Raw genomic sequence first — 14,673 nt, 5'->3', positions numbered from 1 at the left:
AACCACATGACTTGAGGCATGATACGTCATCGTTTATGCGAAAAACCCTTTTCCATCCAGTTTTTTCGAATTTAGGCGATGCGGTAGTCTAACTTTCCACCTCCTCCTAGCGTAAAAATCTTTTTGCGATATTTGGGGCTTTTTTCGAAATTTGGTCTTTTTCCATCCAGCTTTTTTCATGCGCATTTTCAAAATGCGCAAAAACTCGGTGGATGGAAAACCCTCTTCTGATGGCCGATAGCTAGGGCTTAAAAACATTTTAAAGCTTAATTACCCATTAAGGCTTAATACCTAGCTATACATTTAAAGAGCTTTACTAATTCAGTCTCATTCTATGTAATGAGATACTGTATAACACAACTCTAGTTTATAGTTAAAAACCTACAGTTTTATTCCCTTTGTCTCTTCTAGGTATTTAGTCTATTTTGTGGACTCGTTTTGAGATATACTGCATAATTTTTCTTACCCGTGATAAAACCGCTTACTTTTCAGTCCCTATATCAGGGGTAAGCTAATGCTCTTTAAATGTAGCTCTATTTAGACAGAAACTAAGGCTTGGCTTAAAAACCCTAAAAAAATCCCATGTAACAACTTATTTTCTGTCTAAATATAGCTAGCTATCTACATTTAAAAGAGCTTTCAACTGAATGAATTATGAGTTGTGGCCCACTTCCGTTGCTGGATTTGCAGTGGTTCTGAATTTGCAGTGCATTTCCTGAATGATAATTTTATCAGGGTTTTTAAGTATTAAATTGTTTGATCAATACTAAATTAATAAAAGAATGTTATGTTAAACATTCAACAATTGTTAATAATAATGTATTCAATGCAAATTTGTATACAAATTCTCTCTCTCTCTCTCTCTCTCTCTCTCTCTCTCTCTCTCTCTCTCTCTCTCTCTCTCTCTCTCTCTCTCTCTCTCTCTCTCCACAAAAGCCACTCGTGCTTATTCAGTCTCTCATCATATCGAAATTTGACTATTGTAACTCGCTTCTTGGCTGGCCTTCCCCCTCTGTGCCATCAGACCTGCAAGTCATTCAGGACGCTGCTGTATGGCTTATTTTCAACATCACAAAGCTTCCCAATGTCACCTCCCTGCTACATTCCCTCCACTGGCTCTCTGGAGCTGCTCACGTCAGGTTTAAAACACCGACGCTCCTACAAAGCTGGAACGTGCTCACACGTCTCTGAAGGCACTAATCAAACTCCGTTCTGCCAGACGTCTCTGTCCTGGCACCCCTCTGGTGGAATGAACTTCCACTGACTAACCTGACCATGGTTGAGTCATTAGCTTCAAATGAAGAGGAAATACTCACCTCTCTGCTGTGTTACTAAGCACTTAAATAATAATATTTAAAATTAAATATTTAAAATAATATTTATTTTAAAAGTCTTCTTTTTACTTTTACTTCCACTCAAGGCATGGCCTTAGTCTGATAATATTTCAGAACACTGACCTGTCTATTGTCGCAGAATGCATAATTCCAGTTTCTGCTGGTATGGTATTTGGATAATTAGCATTACGTTTTAAGTGTCCATGAATACTTAGAGAGGCTTGAAAGCAGATCATAAGAGGGTTGTGTGATATTTCAGATACACCCCCACCCCAAATCCCCCGCTTCCTCCACCAGAAATATACCTATGTGTGAAAGCATCCTCTCTTGAGAGATGGCCGCGCTGGTTGTGGTGTTATAATGTAGGGCACGTGTAGCGCACGAGCGTGGGTCTGCATGTCTGAACAATGTTATCTCGGGAGGCGGCAGTGGTTGTCATCTCACGCACTTACCAACCACAAACATCACAACAGTGGCAGAAACTAGTTCACATGCAGTGACACGCTACCCAAAGGCAGCGACTTCAGCAATTTTGAACACACTGTTCATACAGTTCCCCCGTTTTAACACAACAGCAAAATGGACTAAACTCATTTAATTGATTGTGAGGGCCTGTGCTCACAGACACCTCTGCAGCAAACAAGGATGCATCCTAGTATCAGTATTCTTGATAAGCAAATATATTTATGTAAATATAAGTGCTATAAATATGTGGATCTCCATCTGCATAGATATCACTGCTCAGAGATGCACATCTGTCCGAAATCCATGCTGTCCAGCCAATGACACGCAGCCAGTCCCCAGCCTTCCCACACAGTGTGACCAGACAACGATAATTCCACTGCCTTTGAAGATGTTTGAGGGGGAATAGGTTGACATCTTGAACAACTGTGGCCCTGACATACGGATTGTAATCTTTGGTAAGGCCGTGTGGTGATGAACAGAAACTGCTCAACTCTGATAGCTACACTGGCATTTCAGTGTGTTCCTCGAATCTCCATGACGATGTGGCCACTCTTCTTCCACTTCTGGATCTTCTTCTGAACATGCACAAGACCACAGGCGTTTGTACCCATGGAGACAAATGACCACAGGTGTTTGTATCCATGGAGACAAAAGACCACAGGTGTTTGTATCCATGGAGACAAAAGACCACAGGTGTTTGTATCCATGGAGACAAAAGACCACAGGCGTTTGTATCCATGGAGACAAAAGACCACAGTAGTTTGTATCCATGGAGACAAATGACCACAGGCATTTGTGTCCATGGAGACAAATGACCACAGGCATTTGTATCCATGGAGACAAAAGACCACAGGCGTTTGTGTCCATGGAGACAAAATACCACAGGCGTTTGGTTCCATGGAGACAAAAGATTATAAGCGTATGGAGACAAAAGCCCACAGACATTTGTGTCCATGAAGACAAAAGACCACATGCGTTTGGGTCCATGGAGATCTCCTTGATATCCAGGCACTCAAGGGGACTGATCAGGCTCATTTCAGCATTGTTGACTGAGAGAGAGAAAATAATTCTGTGACGAGGTGATTCCTGTTACAGGAATGATACCAGTTCGAGGGAAGTGTTTTCCTTACTGAGGGTGTCCATACTGTGGTCTGACAGGCTGTCCATGCAGTTAGTCATAACAAGAATCAGTATCAGATCTTTCATTACCAGATAATCCATTTGGATTTGATATGTGTGACTTTGCAATGGTCTAATGCAGTGGTTCTCAAACTTTTTCTATCATTCCCCACCTCAGAAGAAGGGGAAATTCCATGGATTTAGAGCTGCTGGATCTAGAGGATCAACATGTTGGAATGGTGACTGCACTCCATGAAAACTGAAGGGTGCTGATATGTGTGTTAATGCATCCGTGTTAAAAAGTAATATTACTGTACGTATTTTATTCTGAGCAGCGGTCTCACAGTAAATTCACATACTTTTTCTCATATTTCTCATATCTGACTGTAGAAAAAAAATGATAAAGGTGTATGTTATGTGTGTGTGTATGTTAGTGTGTGTAGACTCATAAACATTCACCATAAATTAACTCTTACAACCAATAAACTCCAGCTCCCCCGAATGGCACTCAAAGATGTTGTTTATTTCAGACCAGCAGTCATACATCAGTATCTAAAACACATGTGCATAAATAACACATCGTGTTGCATATTTGTAACATGTTTGTATATTTGCATATTTGTAAGGTATGGGTTTTGCATTTTGGCAATATGCACACACTGATATTGGCTGTATTTGAACCTTAACATCAACACCTTGTTCAGTCACCTAAAAGACATACAGGTAACTTGGCACATAAAACTAGTCTCTATAAAACTTAAGGTGAAGCTGGGTGTGACTGACATTGACACAGTACAAGCAGAATTGAGCCCTTTACCCCCTCAAACCCCTAACACACAGTACCAGAAAGAAGTACTCAATGAAAGAAGGAGTGTGTGTGTGTGTGTGTTCAGAATTTAGCGCGGATGCGTTCCAGGGGGTCCTTGTCCCACATCTTGGAGTCCCAGGCCTGGAACCAGCCTGTAAATGTGGGGGGCTCAGAACCCTGCTTTATAGTGGTAATGGGGGTGCCATGACGACCAGCTGGGTCAGAGTCCACGTAGTCTTTGGCTAAGTGAAGAAACACAGGCATCTAGATATTTAGATGGTGTGTTTAGATGGTCTGGCTACCCTTTTCATATGTGTGATGTACTTTAATAAGTTATTGTGTCAGGCATCAACTTTACATAAAACTGATGTAAAGCCTAAATAAAACAAATCTTATTAATATTTTGCATTATGCTTTTCTACCAGAAGCCATCCCATACTTTACCTATTTTAGAGGCACCACTCTTCTCCACCTCATTAGCATCATCGCCAATCCAGAGGAAAATCTGAGGACAGAGGATAAGGAAGTGACATTAGAATACAGGAAGCTCTATTGTAAAAACAGGAAGTGAGAGAGGAGGGGTTTGCGTCATGACTGCCACCAGACTGCATTGGGCATGAGAGCTGGTGGAATGTGTGGTGGTACCTGGCTCCAGGTGTCCAGAAGCATCACGTCATCGGTGGCTAAATCGGCCTGAGTGAACTCACCTGGCACTTCTTCTGCCTGCAGAGACAAACAAAAGAAGAAGAAGAAAGAGAGGGACAGAGAAGGGAAGAGCAAGAGTGGCAAATGGAGAGACAGACAGAGAGAGAAACAAATGAAGAGGAAGGTAGATTGGAGAGGTGTAACTAGTTACTGCCCGAGCCAAAGCCAGCGGGCAGATGGGTAATATAACTGGGTAACTAGTTTCAGTTCAGCCTGGGCACTGGGTTGCACTCACTATGAGCCGGCCGGTCTTGTTGGAGCAGCCGAACAGGCGTGGAGGTTTAACAGTCTTCTGCAGACTGGAGGAGGTCTGATAGTCTTTCTTCCCACCAAGAGCAGACCAGAAGCCCGCTAAGAGAGAGAGAGGTAGAGAGAGAGAGGGAGAGGGGGGAGGGAGGTTGAGAGAGAAAGAGGGAGAGAGAAAGAGGGAAAGAGAGGGGGAGAGAAAGGGAGGAGAGAGAGAAAGAGAGGGAGAGAGTGCAATAAATAACCCCAAAAAAGAGGCAACAGTATTTTTTTATTTAACCTGCTGATCTCAGTAAAATTCAACAGTAGTAAAAATCTGAACAGAAATGAAATACTATGTGGTTTTATATACAATTTTATATACAATTTACACAGCTTCCACAAAGAAAAAAACAGGAAGTTGAATCTGCTATGAAGTGAAGGAGATTTCCTGCTTCTACCCACAGAGGTTCAGAGGCAGCTGAAGTTATAATGGCCTGATACTGTCTGACACTGTCCTGTCTGTCTGACATTGCTCTGTCTGTCTGCCACTGCCCTGTCTGTCTGACACTGTCCTGTCTGTCTGACACAGCTCTCCACCTTCTTTATTTGCTGCTTCTGATGTTTTTAAACCTTTTAGATTTGACCATATAATCAATGATCAAATGCCAAAAATCATAAATAAAAAAAACAAATCTTTTGCCATTGTCAATAAAATGCTTTGGCAGTTTTCACTATCGTGGCAGTTGTGAAATTGCTGTGTGCTGGGTTGCTGACTTGAAGTACAAAACCTTGATGCACTTTAAGAGTTAATTTCATGGTACAGCCCCTGACCCCTGAGTTCAGGCATGTGTATGTGTCGTACTTATATGTATTTCCTTTATCATTATGTGTTGCACTTGTTTCTTGTTTATGTTAAAGTATTTAATGTGTATCGGTGTTGTGCTTGTCGCTCGTGTTTTTCAGAGTCCCTGTTGAGTGTCGTAGTTGCGTTTCTGTTTCTTGTATTCTGTGAGTTTTGTGTTGCGTGCTAAGTACTATGATGCTACACAAAGAATAAAGGTTCTTTTGAACTGCACATTTTCTTCCATTACAGTGAAGTCCTAAACAGCTGAGTTACCATGCTGGCTTTGGGGGTGGGGGCAGGGTTGGTACTTGCTGGAAGGGTGGGGCCAGGGGCGTTGCCAACTAGGAGGGTGGGGCCAGAGGCGGTGCTAGCTAGGAGGGCGGGGTCACTCACCTGGCTCCTTCCCTTCAGCCACCTCAGTAGCTTTGCCCCCTAGAAAATTGCAGACGTGTTTGCCTGCAGAAACTTCCTCATCTGTGGCCCCAGCTCCTCTCCACAGGAACAAGGAGTCAGGGCTCTTAAGGACAAACACATCGTTGCTGTTCAGATTGGCTGCAGAGGACTCCACCTGAGGAAGAAGAGAAGAGAAGAGAATTGCAGAAATAATTCAGCACAAGCAACTGTGATGTGATTGGCTAGGAGCTGCTTGTGGGCGTGGCTGACCTCCACAGAACGTGAAGCACGGGTGGAACTTTGGCGGATGTGGAAGAGGCGCGTGCTGCCTGGCTTGCTCTGCCCGCCTTTCCGTGATGTCCCGCCCAAAAAGATGAGTATTGGCTTGCCCTTAAACAGGCTGATCAAATGGGGTGGCTCCTGGCCTTGAGTGACACGCACCTGTGAAGATCACAACATGCCTATGAAATGTCTGCAACAGATTTGTCTTTAACCAAGAAATACCTTTAACCAGGAAACCACACTAGAGATCACAATGTAATTCAAGTATCTTTTACATGCTTGAACATGCTTGATTTCTGGGCTAAGTGTGACATTTTTTTAGGTACATATGGACCTATTTAGAAATTCTGTGGTTCCTGTGGACTGCCAGTGAGAAACATGTGTTCTGTCAATGATATGGTGCAAACAGCCAGTGAGAAGCCAGTGTTGTGCCCCTGATACAGTGCAAGCAGTGCTGACCTGGACAGGAGACCCCCCCATGGAGTCGTCCAGCTTCACTGTTAAAAAGGCGGAGGCAGCCAGCTCATCCTGGGTGCATTTCAGCCCCTGCCTGCAACCACCAATCAGAGCCTTGGGTCAGAGGTGAGAGCCACTCAACGGGAATATCAACAAGACCTGAGGATTATGGTTGAGGTTCCTCACCAGGTATAGATGATATGATGCTCTCTGCTTCCTTGATGGTAACTGTATAAGATCAGGTAGCAGTCTCCACCGTAGAAATGTCCATGGGTGGAGGGATCCACAGGGACTTTATCTCCACCCTCAACACGCCACACCTGCAAAGGTAAACCATAGATCATAAACTCTTACCCACAACCCCACAGTGCAGCATGACGCTTCAACACGAAGAGCCAAAATAATGAATGAATGAATAAACAAACAAATATTCCTAAACACTTGTGACAAAAATTATGTCATTCTTGATTAGGTCATGTCATTTAGATTATAAGAGATCATTATGAACTTTATGATTTAGTACGTCATTTGGTTAGACAATAATGAATTAGTGTGTTTCAGTGTAATCATGTACTTATGTTTTTATGTTAAGTTCATATTATGCATGTGTGCTATACTGTGACCCAGGTCAAGGGGAGTGCAAAGGGTAAGAGCACTCTGTTAACTGGTAGTCACTAGGCTAATATACTTGGGTCATTTAGCTTTCTCTGTGTTCAACTGATACATCAGTTGCTTCCGCTAACTCTAGGGAAGTCCATATTAGGAGATACACATATGTGAGATAAAGTAGCCTGTTGGGCGCCTGTGTTTTGGAACATGATATGCTTAAGATAACCTGCTGTTAGAACTGCTGAATTGTGTTTAAGATTGTATATAAGCAAGGGGGACTGCCCCCCTGCCTTCAGAGTTGTCGTGCTTGAATGAGACTCTCATGTCTGTGTCTGTCTTTGTCCTATTTATATATTTATATCTTTTAATAAATTAATCATTTTAACCACGTCTGAGTCCTCATCCATTTTCAGAAAATTTTCACAACACACTATAGGCAGGGAAAGACATGTTTGTTCATATAGTTATGTGAACACACAACTATTACCACTACAGCCAAGAAAAGCTGCCCACAATGTTGTTTTCTATGTTGATTTCGTGTCATTTTCATGTCGTTTTCTAGGTTTTTGCTGACATTTCATGAAGTTCAAAGTCTGGCCTCTCAAGCAAAAAAAAATATAGAAAATATAGCCTGACATGGGGTTGAGCTGTTTGCCAGCCAAATGTTGACCAACCCAGGCAGAGAAGGTCATAGATCAGAAGTTCAGACACTCCGTTACAACAGTTACCTGCCTCTTAGAACTGATGAGTTGAATCATGAATGAAACCAGAAACTTGACACTATTATTCAGGACAGCAGGAATGTTCATAGGAACCATATTACTGGAAATAACCAGATTAAGGTTGTAACACTATTAAAGTATTTAGAGGTATGTGAGATAATGTGACTCTTTTAGTGCCTCAATATCTCTTAATAAGTAATAACTCAAAAGAAAAAAAGAGTGTGATAACAGAAAGCAGAGTGTGTTTCTCCCTTCTTACTTCTGCCATATTGCACGGAAATGGATGTTTCTATGTGGAGCAAAATTCTGGCCTTTTCATACACATATCTACATGTCATAGTAATTCAAATTATGCAGGCCTGTTGTTCAGGATTTGCTAACACCAATCATAGACCGTAATTAGACTAAGATTAACTCATATCTAGTAAGATATGCTTACTATATAATTGCCATAATCAGCAAATTTCCATTGTCTGACTGAGATTAAATCTTCAACAATACATGTAAATGTACTTCTGAGTAATATTCCGAATCCAAAATCAGACCTGAAAGAAACCTCACAAAAACGTTCTGAAGGAGGTTTGATTCGCAGTCTTGCTCACCTGAACCTTGCCCGAGCCGTCGTCAACCATGCCGTGTTGTGCTGCCATGACTTTGTTGGAGTGCAGAGTGGCCGCATCAAAGGGGATCTGCTCCACCTTGGCAATCTGACCCATGACGTAGGCCTTCCCTGGACCAGTGGTCTGGTCCTTATCCTTCCAGTTACTGAAGAACTGCTTAAACAGGGTGGTCTCCCCTCCGGCAGGGATTACCTGGATCTAATCTCAGAATGGTTAGATAATCTTAGTTTAACCTCTTAAACGACAAAAAACAGGAAAGGGTAGGGGATGTCTAAACTATCATATTATTACTCTCATATAATATTCAATATTAGGTATACCATTAATTCATATTCTATTATAATATTGTATTATAATATAATAATAATAATATCTCTGTGACAGACAGACAGTGCTCTGAGCCTTTACTGAAGACTGTGCCCTGAGTCTTTACCTGGGTGTTTTTAGGGTAGTTCTTCTCTTGCACAAACTGTTCAGCAGCCTTCATGGCTGCCTTGCGTTCTGCTGCGTTTGCAGACGGGCCTTCAGGGAGAAAAAGAGCAATGACTTAGAACTCAACTTGACCCTTCTGCCTCCGTCCACCAGGGAGGCGCTCCGTCCACAGCTCTGCGAGCCTGAGTGTGGTTCTCTCCCATCGGCATCAGAGCCAGGGCAGGTGTTTGAGAGCTGCACACCTGGTTAGCTGGCCTGAACGTGCAAGAGAGGACAGGAACGTGGAGTGTGGTTTACCTTTCCACACAAAGATTTTGCGGTTAGCTCCGTTGTCGAGGATGTAGCACTCGCTGGGGGAGAGCATGTCCTGCTTGAAGGGGCTGCTCTGAGCCACCACAGACGCCTTCATAGAGCCTGCAGCGTCAGACACCTACAACACACACACTGACATTAACGTCCACCTCAACAGTATCATTATCCACACACACACACACACACACACTGACATCACGTTAAATAACCATCAGTCTAAATGACAAAGCAGAGAAAATCCATTGCCTTTCTCATATACAGTCTTTCTGTCATTGTTTTCATTTCACACACACACACACACATACAAACACACACAGAAAGATCACCAGGGCATTTACCATGTAAAGTGTCCCCGTCTTATTGGCTCGCTCAACAGACTCGTCATCAGGACTTCCTGCTGGGATGCTAGGTTTAGGACCTAGAACCTAAATATAATCACATTTTAAAACACCCTTCCGGTCTGGGGGGCCTGGGCGGGGAGGGAGTAAGACGCCATGTCCTGCAGTACAAGTAGATTAAGTCCTCCTCCTCCCAAACAGGGCCCGCCGTGCCCAGTCACACTTTACAGAGACATGTATGAAAGCAGAAACCATCTCAGAACTGTAGAACCGTGTGACGTATAACATCTGGTAAAATCATTTAATTGTGACTGGAATGTTGAATACCTCACTCGAAAAAACCACTTTGTAAGAAAAAAAGAAGGACTTTGTGGCCTACTTTATAACAAAGTGCATAAATATGTTGCCTTTGAGCAGTGTGTTTTCTGTTTCTGGCAATCCCTCCCTGTTTCTGATTGTCTGATGGTCTCTATGTTACTGACAGATCCTCTCTGTGGCGGTCTCTGTGTTTCAGGCGCTCTCTCTGTTTCAGGCACTTTCTCTCTCGGTGTTTCAGGCGTTCTCTCTCTGTGTTTCTGACAGTCTCTCTCTGTGTTTCAGGAACTCTGTGTTTCAGGCACTATCTCTGTGTTTCTGGCGGTTTCTCTCTGTGTTTCAGACACTCTCTCTGTGTTTCTGATGGTCACTCTCTGTGTTTCAGGCGCTCTCTCTCTGTGTTTCGGACAGTCTCTCTGTGTTTCAGGCACTCTCTCTCTGTGTTTCAAGCACTCTCTGTGTTTCAGGCACTCTTTGTCTGTGTTTCTGACAGTCTCTCTCTGTGTTTCAGGCACTCTCTCTCTGTTTGTTTCAGGTGCTCTCTCTCTCTCTGTGGTTTGGACGGTCTCTCTCTATGTTTCAGGTGCTCTCTCTCTGTGCTTCGGACGGTCTCTCTCTGTGTTTCAGGTGGTCTCTCTCTAGGGTTTCAGGGTCTCTCTCTGTGGTTGACACTCACATCTACCATGGCTTGCACCTCAGCACCCTCGTCCACCATATGCAACTTGGCACGTCCGCTCCGCTCGTTATCACGGATGTCAATGGCCACCTGAGACGCCTTAAGACGCTCAAAACGGTTACACTCGCTGCCACACCACTGATAAATGTCCTGAAAAAATTGTAAAAAAACATATTTCAAAATCAGGACATCAGAGAGGCAGAGAGCATCACAGTCGCAAGGCAGCAGTGTGTTTATGTCCCTAGGGTCCTGACCTTGCCCAGGTCCAAGATGAAGCAGTCGCTCCGGTTGAAGCTGGCCCAGGAAAAGACCACCTCTGTGGCCCGAATCACTCTGCGCCCTTTAACATGAAGGAGGCGCTTGACATCCGAGTCGTTGGTCACCACATGTTGGAAGCCGGACGCCACGCCACCTTGCTGTGTGTGGGGAGGAGAGAAGTCACCGGTGCACCTCAACACTCGTGCTCAGAGCATGCTTGTTCTCCTATAATCGCTACTCCATCAAACACTTTAGTCTTTGTAATCTTTTTGTTCTGTGTTAGTGGTTCCTATGGCAGTGGTAACCACTGTGATGGCTTTCTCTTCTGCATGTGCGTCTCTTAACTGACTCGTGTGTTTATGCAGGAGCACAAAGACAGTAAAGTTTTTAGCACACAGAGGGAAATATAGACTCAGAACAGGAGCATGTGTGATGCACTACCACACACACACACACACACACACACACACACACACACACACACACACACACACACTTTCCACATGGCTGCTTGCCCATGTGTTTTCCAAACGCAGAAATCCTCCCCCGCCATTTCCAGAACCCACTTATCCCACAGGAATTGAAAACAGATGTGACCCATCTGTGGTCCCCCAAAATCACCATGGAAACAGTTGGCATGGACAACAGACTGTGCATGACACACGTCTTGCATGTTTACTCCAGCAATCAGTTGAAAGAGCCTCCAACACACCACCAACGCTGTAACGCTAGGGCTGACTCAAGTTTATTTCCATGACAACAGAGAACATCTCTTATAGCGGAACCCTGGGACTGCCCTGGTGCTCACACAGGGAATGAGGAAGTCAGGGCGAGTCTGGGCTTGGCTGCTCTGTATTTATATTCAGCGTTTGTTTGCAGTTTGAATGGTGAACACTGTTAAAACCACCTCAACTATTCTAAAGGAACACGCATTTATTATTCAGGACGCAAATCAGCAGACTATTGAGAGTATGTTTACATTCAAAATCATATCAGTAATAAAACATGTGGAACACGCCACCTTGTACTTAATGCCAGATTTGAAGTATCCGAGGAAGGTGAGGGACTCGTTGTCCTGGACCTCCCGGAACTGAACCGGACTGCCACCCAGGAAGTCGTCCAGCTGAGCACCAAATATGGCTGCCGCACCACTCTCATCCTGGGAGCATTCGCTTCCTACACAGCCCACCACACCAAACGCAGCGTCTCAGAACACGCAGGTTGTGTGATTATTGTAAAGATACACACACAGGTATGTGACTGCATATTGATAAGTCCGATCTCACCCAGCCAGGTATGGATGGAATAGGATGGAGCAGGGGTGGTGAACAGCAGGACGTAGGCATCTCCAGTGTAGAAGTTGCCATAGAGCTGCTTAGGAACTGGCTTTAGGTCCATCTTCTCCACCCGCCACACCTGGAGGCCAGGCTCCTTACCTGCTGTTTGGAATTCCTTATGGACCACCATGATTCCTGTGGACGCAAACAAATCACTGCTGGTATTTATAAGAACATGCTCACATACAGCTGTGCAGTACGCTAACAGCATAATGTTTCCGAAATACTCATGTGTGTGTCAGGTGTGTGATGTCTCCAAGGAGCCTTGTGGAGAGCCACAGGGAGGATGTAAGATTATCTGGGAGGAATATCTCAGTGCATTTGCACAGATGACATACTCAGAGATACATACTACACAGAGAGTAGTAGGTGTATGTGTTCTGAGAACGTGGCAGGTGTTCAACGATATATTGCAGCATCACAAAACGTGAGGAAAGCTAAGGAGTATGTAAAAAAAAAACAAACAAGAAAGACAGAAAGTCTGGAAATGCAAACACACAATAGTTCTACAGATGGACCAAGAAGAGAATACATACAGAATAGAAATCCAACAGCGTCACCCACCAAACACGTAACTACCTAAAATAACCAAGAATATCCCAAGACGTTGCAGTGTTTATCAACAGTCCGGTTGATATGCGTGAGTCACAGGACCACGCTACTACGAACAAACAGGAACTCGCACATCTTTGTGTGTGTGTGTGTGTGTGCGTGTGTGTGTGTGTGTGTGCACAATTAACATAAATATTATGCTAATAGCGTAATCAAACAGTTTAGGTCATACTAATAATGAAAAAGTGACATTGCAAGTTAAAAGTGAAAAGTAATATTTAAATACATGCCTAAGCGAGGTCAAATGGACCACTCCCTAATAACAAACAGGAGCCCGTTTATCTTCCATCTAATATCAATACGCCACGTTAACGAACTCTCATCGCAACCTACTTCATCATTTAATTTTGTGGTTATAACGCTTATGCAAATAAACTGACATTATTTTGCTGCACAAATAAAACAATACACCCGAGTTCAACACCGGATTTTATACTATAGCTTATAATTTGCCAAACAATCTACTTTGTGTAATATTGTGTAGAAACTCGTTTTAAAGGGACACAAACTCCTCCAAAAGTGCCACAACGCCGCCGTGCTGGACGCGCCCACAGACGCACAGAGGAAAGTAACACGAACAAAGTGAATCGGGTCCACATATAGGAGAGAACTATACGGCGCAGAACACAATTATGAACATCAAATATGTTAAAACAAAGAGCGAAGACTTTTAAATTCTACACACTAGGCTACTCTACTTGAGAAAAAGGATAAGAGGAAGATTTTCATTCGGAATAAAGCGTCATCAAACTGCACAGACTACACAGAACACTTCATATTTCTATTCAGATTTGATATTTCTATACATTGGCACACCACCATCACCACTAGAGCAGGATACATAACGTTGGTCTAAACCAGAGAGAATATATATACCGTCACTGGTCTAAACCAAGGCACACACTGGTTAATAATGACGGCGAGCTGAGGTCTGTTGTAAGCTGCTGTGCAGGAAAAGATGCATTTGGCTAATAATGTTTTTAATAACTTGCCTGATTTGTTCGTTACGGATAATTGATGTGAGATGTGCACTCAGCGATGAAGGCAGACGTCCGGGGTTCGGTTCTGCAGCTGGACGGACAGATATGTCTGATTCTGCAAAATATACGGCGACTCCACGGGCGCTTTATAGGTTGAACGTTTTCAGGAGGAGAACCGTTTCAGCCAATAGCAGGCGCGCGTGCTCGAGGCGGGGCGTCGACGTGCTTTTATTATGCATCAGGATCAGCCTTATATAACCCCGTAACACCACATCCAACTTGAGAGGTTGTCGTATGCCCAAGTAAACACCAGTTATTTGAAACGAACAAAACCTACATCTGAATCTACTGGTTATATCCAGTAGAGTAAATTGTTAAATTGTAATAAACTATGTATGATTTATGTTTGTATTGACAGCTTGTTTTTCGCACGGACAGTCTGTTGTTATTAAAGCGCTAAATGCAGTAGCTTTTATATTACTTCCGCTCATCTAGAGAAAAATGCCAGAACACTACTGGTTGTCCCTACATCACCGGCAACTCACTGGGGACTCTGCTCTTATATAGCTTCAATAAACTTTGGAAGAATGTTCCAGACAGTGTTAGGGATGTAAGCTCTTATCTATAAATCTAGATTAAATACCTACTCGTCTGGTCTGTCCCATACATCGAGTTTATCTCAGATAGTTTAATTGAATTGTATTATATTGCATGTCTGATTACTCAGTCATTACTCATTCTTCTGCCTTTTCTTCCAACTCCTCTCATTTCCTCATTTTACCACTCACGCTACAGACTGCTTTTTTGCACTAGACTGCTTTCCTTCAC

At 43.4% G+C, this 14,673-nt stretch overlaps 1 protein-coding gene across 2 annotated transcripts; it reads right to left on the bottom strand.

The window, feature by feature from the left end:
• Positions 1-3,420: 3,420 nt before the first annotated feature.
• Positions 3,421-14,016, bottom strand: scinla (scinderin like a). Of its 2 annotated transcripts, none has more exons than XM_076990519.1 (17): positions 13,858-14,016; positions 12,203-12,388; positions 11,938-12,092; positions 10,913-11,074; positions 10,659-10,808; positions 9,668-9,754; positions 9,315-9,447; positions 9,019-9,107; positions 8,568-8,783; positions 6,821-6,954; positions 6,638-6,728; positions 6,167-6,337; positions 5,897-6,071; positions 4,667-4,782; positions 4,372-4,449; positions 4,171-4,231; positions 3,421-3,968 (listed from the first exon to the last, which is right to left on the bottom strand). In XM_076990519.1, the coding sequence occupies exons 2-17, from the start codon at positions 12,381-12,383 to the stop codon at positions 3,808-3,810; spliced, it is 2,160 nt and encodes a 719-aa protein (XP_076846634.1). In that variant the 5' UTR covers positions 12,384-12,388; positions 13,858-14,016; the 3' UTR covers positions 3,421-3,807. The 2 variants fall into 2 exon arrangements, with proteins under 2 accessions (XP_076846634.1, XP_076846635.1); XM_076990520.1 differs by having other exon boundaries at positions 12,203-12,408; positions 13,858-13,969.
• Between the last annotated feature and the right edge of the window lie 657 nt (positions 14,017-14,673).

This window comes from Brachyhypopomus gauderio, unplaced genomic scaffold, assembly GCF_052324685.1.
Source record: "Brachyhypopomus gauderio isolate BG-103 unplaced genomic scaffold, BGAUD_0.2 sc75, whole genome shotgun sequence".
Classification (NCBI taxonomy): Eukaryota; Metazoa; Chordata; class Actinopteri; order Gymnotiformes; family Hypopomidae; genus Brachyhypopomus; species Brachyhypopomus gauderio.
Note: the sequence above shows the minus strand (reverse complement) of the source record. Positions and strands in the feature narration are given on the sequence as shown.

Bases quoted from the DNA above. Each gene is read 5' to 3' on its own strand.
- scinla (XM_076990519.1), bottom strand. From the start codon at position 12,383: ATGGTGGTCCATAAGGAATTCCAAACAGCAGGTAAGGAGCCTGGCCTC. The intron at 8,784-9,018 runs GTAAAGACTCAG...TTCTGAGATTAG, and splicing joins ACTACCCTAAAAACACCCAG to ATCCAGGTAATCCCTGCCGG. The intron at 4,783-5,896 runs GTGAGTGACCCC...TCTCTCTCTTAG, and splicing joins GGCTGAAGGGAAGGAGCCAG to CGGGCTTCTGGTCTGCTCTT.